Consider the following 10066-nt stretch of genomic DNA (forward strand, 5'->3'; position numbering starts at 1 on the left):
TTTTCTTGTACATTTTTGTCTATTTGTCTTGTCTATTTACAATATGTTTCTTGAGTGCTGTGTGCAGGAAATGTGCACTAGTTAAATTGCATTTCACATAATTTTTGGAAAAGCACAGTGCCCAAGCTATGTTGTCATGCTGCAGAAAGGACTCCTATTCCTTCCCAGAGGCACAGCAAAATCTAGTGGAGTCCAAATCTGGAAACTTGCTGAAAATGCGATCTCCTGACATGGAGGGAACTATCTCTTCAAACTATCTCTTCTGAGGAACCCCAGAGGGAGGTTCTCCCACTAGTGAAAATCCCCAGGTATTGGGAGAAGAAACTCTGTCACCTAAAGAAGCAAAAGGATCATGGCAGCGACTGCCTGGTCAGAGACAGGCCCGTTCAGCTGCTCAGAACCCAAGTCCGTGACAACGGAGTTCCCCCAATGCTCTACACTCCAGTGACGGAGGAGAAGGGGTAAAATTCCTGTCTGTCCTGTTGCCTGGGGACCTAAAGGTCAGCATACATGTTAGAATCTGACTATACAATGTTTGTATAATCAACTTTAGATTTGCCAAAACTATGGATGCAAACTGACTGGATAGCTTAGGTAGGTGCTCATATTACAATCAGACGGGCCCTTGCATTACATAGTTGTTGGTAGAGCTAAAGAGATTGTAAAGTCAGATTGCAACATGTATGTGCTGCTTTGCTCACTGCTGACAGGTATCTGCATATGCTGTATCCCAGCTAAGCCTGATCTGGTAAGAACTTACAAGTGTTCGGCCCTATGGGAAAGTGCTGACTACAAGGATCCATAGAGTTGGCTATCTTCACAGTAGGTTGTCTGAGCATTCCACAATGGGGATGTTGGGAAGGCGAGTAGACTGAATACAAGGTTCAAGACATTTGCTCCACAAACTCGAATAAATGGGGGTCTTAGGAATTTTACTAAATCTGACAGATTAAGGTCACTGCCAACACAGAGTAAAGGTCAGACTGGTAACCAAAATAGTTGCGCTAGGATATATGGCAAAAATAAAAATTAATTAAATTAAAACTAAAAAACCCAACATACAAAGAAAATAACAATTTCGAATATGAATATAAAAATCAAATATAGCCAAGAGATCCAGCTGCAGCAATATCTATCAAAGCGATCAATTATAAACCGGTGTGCTGCGCTTGGTTTTGTGATATACTAAACAGGATCCATGTGGAGCAGAGCACTCACATAGCACGTCTCACCGCATGCCGTGCCAGGCCACGCCCCCATGCATGTTTTATTTTAAGCGTCTCCTGTATGGTAATAACAATGATCTTTATGTAGTTAAAGGCTATTTAAACCCAATAATATATTTAATATATTAATATATTGCAGGTCACCAGTCCTTAGACATGGTGGGCACATTCGTTTTTTCAGGCTAACATTTTCAGCAAGTACAAGAAATACCTGTTCTTGACAGAAATGCAGTAAACTAAATTCATGTAAACGAAACTGCTTTATTAAGCCGTTATCTTCCTTCCAATCTTATTTCCAACCTATCTTTTGTAAACTTCTAATTCCTACACCGCTCATGTAATATAGATGAAGTAGAAGACATGTTTGTAGTCCTGTCCTAGGTTGACAACCAATGCAAGTGTTACTTGCAGTATAACCAGATGAAAATAAAAGAGAGACTGAACATTTTAAACTAATGCAGACATAATATCTAAGAACTAATATATTATTAAATTTTTGTGTTAAGGTTTAGGTGAACTTTAATTATCCCTTTTTATCATTATAGGAAACTTTTTTGTTTTTATACAGAAGAATGTTTGGTAGTGTTTTTAACTTCTGCTGTTCTTCTTTTCACAGGTTGGCAGCAATGCTGGCATAGTGGGCATGACCAAGGAACACCTCGGTTTGGCGCTGGCATTAAATGTCCCAGTCTTTGTGGTGGTAACGAAGATTGATATGTGTCCAGCAAATATATTACAAGGTGAAAAGAAAATGTTTTCTTTGTTTTTCATTATTATTATTATAGGTATAACAGTGAGTGAAGATGGGAGATTGACATTTACCTAAGGCATAGCATGTATTAAAAAAAAGTTTGAGACTGGGGGCATGCCAACTGTAAAAGCAGCTTTGGAATCAACAAAAATATTAATTAAAGGATAATTATAGTCCCTTAGTTCTCTTAAGAATTCACTGGATTAACTAACTTTAACACATATTTTTACTGAAAATAGTTCTGGTCATGCAATGGCAGGCTAGCTCTTACTTTTAATGTTCTTAAACTATTCATGTATAAGGATAAAAATGAACATACTTGGTAGGGATGATCAGATACCAGTGCTGATACTTGGCAGTTTCACGAGAACTACCAGGGTTGCAGCAGGTGCAGCAGTGACAGGGCTCCACCACTGTCCTCAAATCATTAGCCGTATTGTTTTAGAAAAACTGTTAGATGAAACTAAACAAAAATGTATCAGTAATTGGTATCTGTGAGTACTTGGACAAGTATCAATACTTGATCTGTAAAAAAATGGTATCGTTGCATCCCTAGTGTGTGTGTGTACACAGTGTGGCAAATAATTATTTGATACCCTGCAGATTTTGTAAGTTTGCCCACTTACAAAGGAATGAAAGGTCGATAATTTTTTATTATAGGTGTATTTTAAACAGAATATCAACCAAAAATCCAGAAAAAACGCATGATATAAATTAGGGACGCTCCGATACCGATACAAGCATCGCTATCGGCGGCGATACCGATCCAATCGGCTAATCAGCTGGAGAAGAAGTCAGAATGGAGCAGATGACGTGGCTGAAGCAGACGGAAAAGACGACACAGCAGGTTAGTACTGCCGCACGGCATGGGGCTGGGCACAAAAATGCTGTTTAACGGCATATATTATTTTAAAAAAAGACATTAAATAAAGAAATAACTATGTAGATATTTCTAACTAAGGCTTGTATCCCCCTAGTGGGGAAAATAGATGAGCACATGTCCAGACTCCAGACCAGAACACTGTATAGTGTGGCACAGCTATATCCAATTCTGCATATGCTCATCTGCATATGGACATGTGCTCATCTATTTTCCCCACTAGGGGGATACAAGCCTTAGTTAGCAATGGCATGATACATATTAATTTCATGTTCTTCATCATTTTAAGAAACTGACCTAAAATCATGATTTTGTACTGCTTTAGAAAAAATGTGACCTGTCCCTTTAAGGAAAAGTATCGGTAATTGGTATAGTTGAGTACTTGAAAAAAAGTATCGGTACTCGGTCTTAAAAAAGTGGTATCGGAGCATCCCTAATATAAATGTTCTAAATTGAGTTGCAGTTCAGTGAGTAAAATATGCATTTGATCCCCAAGCAAAACATGACTTAGTTGCTTGGATGCAGCTGCCCGGCCATGGAAACCCATTCCATAAAGCTCTCGACGCACTGTTGTTGTGCCAATCTGAAGGCCGCATAAAGTTTGGAGGTCTGTAGCTATTGACTCTGCAGACAGTTGCCGACTTCTGCACACCGTGCTCTTCAGCATGCGCTGACCCTGCTCTGTCATTTTACGTGGCCTACCACCTCATTGCTAAGTTCCGGTAGTTTCCAGTTGCTTCCACTTTGTTATAATACCACTAACTGTTGACCGTGGAATATTTAGTAGCAAGGAGATTTCACGAACACCTGAATCCAATGAATCCAGGAGAACGGTACTTGCCTGACTGCATTGTGCCAAGTGTAAAGTTTGGTGGAGGGGGGATTATGGTGCGGGGTTATTTTTAAGGGGTTGGGCTTGGCCCCTTAGATCCAGTGAAGGGAACTCTTAAGGCATCAGCATACCAAGACATTTTGTACAATTTCGTGCTCCCAACTTTGTGGGAACAGTTTGGGGATGGCCCCTTCCTGTTCCAACATGACTGCGCCAAGCAAGGTCCATAAAGACATGGATGAGCGAGTTTGGGGTAGAGGAACTTGACTGGCCCGCACAGAGTCCTGACCTCAACCCGATAGAACATCTTTGGGATGAATTAGAGCAGAGACTGCGAGCCAGGCCTTCTCATCCAAAATCAGTTCCTGACCTTACAAATGCGCTTCTGGAAGAATAGACACATTCCTAAACGTTGTGGACAGCTTTCCCACAAGAGTTGAAGCTGTTATAGCGGCATAGGGTGGGCCAACTCAATATTGAACCCTACGAACTAAGACTGGGATGCCATTAGAGTTCATGTGCGTGTAAAGGCAGACGTCCCAATACGTTTGGTAATTGTGAGTGTGTGTGTGTGTGTATAGATAGAGAGATAAATATCATAATGTGTGTGTCTCGGTGTGTATATACTGTATAAATGAATAGGGTGATGTTGTGTTCACTTTGAATACCAATTCATGTACAAGAGAAAAAAAAATATTTCTTGTCCATTGAGGGACACAATAAGTCATTGTCAGGTTATACTTCCACTTACAGGTGGAATGCACAATGGCATACCAAATCTGCAGCCCAGTCCAGGCTAAGCCCTCCTTTACCCAGCATGCCTCAGGGTGTGTTTGCAAGTGTCCTAGGAGGTTGGAAAGCTTTTCTTTCACTCTGCTGTAATAGCCATGCCCCCCCCCTTTAGCCAAGACTCCTCAATACATCACTGTTGAGCTGGTCACTACATGTGTTATCTGAATTGGCCTTTCCTCATTCTAGCTTTGGAGTGTCGCACTCGAACCCTGCTCAACTGGACTATGTGGGGCTATTACCAGAAAAGACAGAAACCTCAAAACGGCAATGCAATCCTTGATTTCTTTAACAATTGTTAAACAACTTGATTGCTTTTCTATAAAAACGTTTCTATTAAAAAAGCTACAAAGATGCCAAGCACCACCATAAAAATTACGGTTCTGTCCTTTTAAAAATCTACTAGACTTGGGGTATGACCACACACCTGTGTCTCCTCACTCTAAGGTGGGTCCTCCTACTAAATTACTGAAACGGTTTTTCAGTAAGGTTATTCTTAATACATGAAAGTATACTCTTCTTATCCTTTTCAGGGGGAAAAAACTTCACACTAACTATCCAATACAAACTCTGCTCACACCTCATAGAGGCAGCAAATTAATATCTCACAATGAATATCTGCCATAGATTATGTACTGCACGGAGTAATAAGTAACTAGGACAATCTATATCGTAACATTGTATTTGTCAATGCTTTCCATTGAACATAGATAATTGTACCAATGTTGTTGGATATTTTAATCGGAAGTATTTTGAAAAAGTAGCAGTTTGTACCCCCCTTTTACACATTCTTTTATCGGCAGCCGATACAAGTCATCAGTTTTTTGCAAGGATCGCACAGTTCAACTTCTTTTTAATTCAATAAGCAACACACTTGTGTATTATCACTTTTGCAGGGCTAGACTGAAAAGAACCTTTTCAGAACTGGGTTCTGCTTGTGGTGCTTCCCATACCTAGTACTGGTAAAAGTTTGTGCTTTTTCAGTCTAGAGGTGTTGGTATTGCCTCAGCACTTGTGCTGTCTCTAAAGACTCACTTTGTTGACAAGGCAAATTGGGCTGAGCATTGGGAGCTACCTTGTTACTTTGCATTGTTGTGCTCCTTTAAAAATTTTCAAGCTGCCTCCTGGTTTTACCTTGGAAAGAGTTAAAGATGAGGGATCGATCGTTGACATCCGCCAGGTTGCACATGCCTTGCATACTCTGGCTATGCACAGTAGAGTAAGCATTGTCCTGCGGTTGCTTCTGCTTTGCAAAAGAGCCACATGGAATTCCTGAGTTTGGTCACTTCTAGCCTTCTGACCCACATAAGCCACCAGCTGCCTGGATTTGTGTGTGCCTGAGGCCTTGCCTCATACCTTGAGCCTAATTTTATTGATGCCACATGTGTACGGTATCTATACACAGAGGGGACATTACCTCTGCTAAGGGCATTTCTAGCTCACACTAACAGTTCTCGGGATGTTTACACTGTACCCTCCAAGGCCACTGATATCTGCAATCTGGAATCCAGTGAGCCCATTGTTTTCCTGTGAAAGTATTCAGTTCAGTGTCTTGTGAAAGCATTCACCCTCTTGGTGTTTTTCCTGTTTTCTTGCATTAGTCTGAATTGAAATAGATTTATGGGTGGTTGTACCATGTTGTGTACAAAATGCCTACCACGTTGTGAGTGCAAGACAAAAAAAATGAAATCTTGTGAACATAAGCATTCACCCCTTTGCTATAAAACCCCTAAATAAGATTTGGGCCAACCAATTAATTTCAAGTCCCATAATTCAATAAAGGTACACCTGTGTGCAATCGGTGTCGCATGATGTGTCACATGATCTCAGTATAAATACACGTTATGAAAGATCCCTGCATCTGCAACACCTCTAAGCAAGCAACATGAAGACTAAAAAGGTCAGAGACAAAGTTGTGAAGTATAGATCAGGGTTGGGTTATCAAAAAAATCCCAAACTTTGAACATCTCACCAAGCACCATTAAATTCATTATAACAAAATGGAAGGAATTTGGCACAACTAGAAACCTAACAAAAGAAGGCGATTAAGCTGTAATTGCAGCCATTAAGCTTTAATTGCACAAAGTATTTACTTTTTTTATGAATACTTATGCACACTCAAGATTTGTTTGTGTCAAAACCAAAATACATTTGCACCTACAAAGTGGTAGAAAGTAATCTCTCATAGGCCCCAGTCTCTTGATACCTCCCAGTTACAAGAGACTGTTTCAGTTCCTATTGATGCAGTGCACCTTTGGAGGATCCGCCTGCTGTCTCCATCCTTACGTCTTTCAGAGCCCCTACAGCTGCAAAGACCTTTCCACTGTGGCAAAATAAATTTAATCCCTCAAAAAGGATCTCTCTTCCTCTGGGGTCGACTTCTTCCTGATAAAGTGGGTGGAGCAGATATCTGGTGCCTTATGCTTCAGTTGTGATGGCTTGTTATCCAAAAAAAAAAAAAGGCATCCAAAATTGTGTCCAGTATGGGTCTGTTGCTTATACAGATGTAAACAGCACTGTGGTTAAGGTGCTAATTCTATATGCAAGGAGCACCTGACCCTTGGCCTTCAAGGGATGTAGTCTTTGAACCTACCCTTGAAGCGATCATCAAGGATACCATGTGAGGCCAGAGCATACACCATACTCAGCATTAGAAGTCCAAGGAAAGGTCTGCTGAGTATCAGATGCTTTTTTCAGAAGTAGATGAAGGGCATCTACTTCTGAAAAAAGCATCTGACCCTCTGAGCCTGACTTTGACAGCTTGCAAGGCTAGAAGCAAGACACCTAAAAAGCCCTCAGAGAAGTCTCCAGCATGGAGGTGCACCCCCACCTCTCCATATGGGGGATGGTTGTTAAGCCCTGTGCATGCCCTTCAGTCATTCATGTGCAGAGTGCGCCCCTATAGGCTCATAGGCTAGTCCTTGCCTCTGGCACTTAGGCGGCTCACTCTACTCTACTATTAGACTTTCCCCTGTCCCCTTGGTTTTTCCCAACCCAGGAATTTTGCACTTGTCCCTGTATTAGCTCAACCTCTGGAAGTGGGTCTCATTCTGGCCACCACCTTCTTTTTTAGAGAAATTTTCTCCCTCTGGGGCACGTACCTTTTTTTGTGGGAGTTGTTTCTCATACATCTTATTCATTATGTCATGCTGAGTTTGTTGGACACAACAGTAAATAACTCCCAGTGTAACCTTTCCGCCGGCTTCCGGGTCCGTGACATCACCGGACTCCTCCCCCCTTCCCCAAGTGGCTCAATTGTCTAACGAAGGGAAGGGGGGAGGAGTGTCTCTCCCCTTTCTCACCGGCTTGACAAAGAAGAATCGAGACATCTTCTAAACGCATTGCCGTTTAAACCATTGTTCCTCCTGGCACTCTGCCCGGGCTTCGGGCTGTTCTCAGTCCAAGCAGTCTCTTAAACCTGTGCCCCTGTCCTGCAGTACCACCCTCACATCTGCTCTCCCCTCCTGCAGACCGCACAGCAGACAGGACACTCTCCAGCTGCCATCCTTGTTTCTCCTGACACGCTGCCCGGGCCTCGGTCCCGGCGATCTGTCTCATCTGTGGCACCGTCCTGCAGTGCCGTCTCCATAGTCACTCTGCCCTCCTGCAGACTGTACGGCAGACAATACACTCCCCAGCTGTCATTCAAATCCTCTGCACACAGCAGAGGAGTAGTTCCCTCCCTCTCCACTCACAGTCCTCGTTGCAGCTAAGCAACGCAGTGACTCACCCAGCAGTCAGCTGCTTTAACGACCGTTCTCTCAACAGACAACATATACAAGTGAGCATTTATTACCTAATGGTAAGTTCATGTATTGTTACCTATTAGAGTTTATTCATCATACTCACCTACTCATTCATTTACTCCTGACCACACGCTGACACTCCGGGTATGCGACCAGAAGTGCTGGCACCTCACCACGCAGCACCATCTTCCCGATAGCCTTGATCCAGAGACGCAACTAACTTGGACTTTCCCCTGTTATCAATTAACAGGAATCCTCTGAGTGTTCCTGTTCATTGATAACATGAAAACATTGTTTACTATAACTACAATTATGAATGAATGGGGGTGATGTAGATCACTTCCATTCATTCATAATTGAGGATATAGTTAACATACCATATCCTCAATTATTATTATTATTACATAGTATTTATATAGCGCCAACAGTTTGTGCAGCGCTTTACAATGTAAGGAAGACATTACAATTACAATACAATTCAAGACAGGATGGTAAGGAGGGCCCTGCCCTTGAGGGCTTACAATCTGAAAGAGGGAAATGATACATGAGGAGGTAACTGTGTGGGGATGAATTGTTTGAGAATTTGACGGTTCAGTGGTTAGGTTGTGGTGGCATTATGTACAAACACTTATGTATAAGCGATCGCTGAGTGTGTGTACCTTGCTCTTCTCTCTCACACGCTGTCACAGAAGGCTGATCGAGCGGTGTAGAGAGGAAAGCCCAACCTCCTGTGACAGCGCTGTCTCCGCCCACACACCGCTCTGCCGGACTGTGATAGGCGGCAGAGCGGTGTGGGAGGAGACGCCGGCCACTCACAGCACTCTCCACCGCAGTGCTAGGCCGGCTGTCACTTTCTCTTCTCCCCGCTGGGACATAGAGCAGCGCCCAGTGGGGAGGAAAGAAATCAGGGATGCGCCGATGTATCAGCAGGAAAATGGCACTTTCGGCATTATGCCAAAGGTGCCATTTTCGGCCGATATATCGGTGCATCCCTAATATATATCTTACCTTTTTATAGATGTGTCTTTGCTGAAGGCCTTGTGCAGATTCCAAGCTCACTCTGAGCAGAGTGAAACTATAGTGACTGAGTTTCTTCTCATTAACACAAAATTCCTCTAAGCTTTGAACCCGTTGTTAGCACAGTGTTCAGATCTAGTTTATCACTAATGCTGAAACCTTGTCATATGAAAATTAAAGATGTGATATTTGGCATCAAGGGTGTGTACGCCAGCACACCTTCAACACACCCCTCAGACCCTTTGATTGGGTAAAAATTATATCTGCAACACCCCTTCCAGGGTGAATATGGAAAGTTATATGGACAATGTACCAAAATACAGCGCTCAAGGGAAACAGGCGGGGGGGTTTAAGGGGAGGAAGGAAGATAAAATTCCTAATATTTGGAATGCTGCTTGTTTAGTTGAGCGGCTTCGGAAGCGTGCGGACCGGGGTATCCGACCGATGGATGGATCCAACAGAGAAAACAAGGAGGGAAGCGCTACAAACTAAGTGAGAGGGCGTGTTACGGAGCCAGGGAGGAGGGAATGGGAAAAGGTTGGGAGGAGCAGTCTTAATTTCTGTAGCCGAGTGATATGTTCGGCGGTCGATCCAATTTGTTCAGATGATCCCCAGGGAACATGAATGTAAATTGCGACGGTGAGGATACGGTGTGAAACAAATCAAAGAAAAAAATGTAGAAACTTACTCTTGAGTGAGGAGTGTTGCGAGGTCATCGATGAGGAGTAAGGATAGATGGTGCCACTTCTTCAGGAAAATCCTGACTGCGAATCTTTGTTAAAAGAGTCTTTTTGTCTGTAGTTCTATTGATTGAAGGTGATGGGG

General features: G+C 42.7%; 1 protein-coding gene across 1 annotated transcript in view; it reads left to right on the forward strand.

Moving 5' to 3' along the window:
• Positions 1 to 1818: 1818 nt before the first annotated feature.
• GTPBP1 (GTP binding protein 1) overlaps positions 1819 to 10066 on the forward strand; it is a gene marked incomplete at its 5' end in the record, with an annotated part of 168436 nt that continues 160188 nt past the window's right edge. Inside the window, one exon of the mRNA XM_018569950.1 lies at positions 1819 to 1966. Coding sequence (XP_018425452.1) covers positions 1819 to 1966 — 148 coding nt within the window. The remainder of the gene's footprint in view (positions 1967 to 10066) is intronic.

This window comes from Nanorana parkeri, unplaced genomic scaffold, assembly GCF_000935625.1.
Source record: "Nanorana parkeri isolate BGI_ZX_2015 unplaced genomic scaffold, ASM93562v1 scaffold1432, whole genome shotgun sequence".
NCBI classification, from domain to species: domain Eukaryota; kingdom Metazoa; phylum Chordata; class Amphibia; order Anura; family Dicroglossidae; genus Nanorana; species Nanorana parkeri.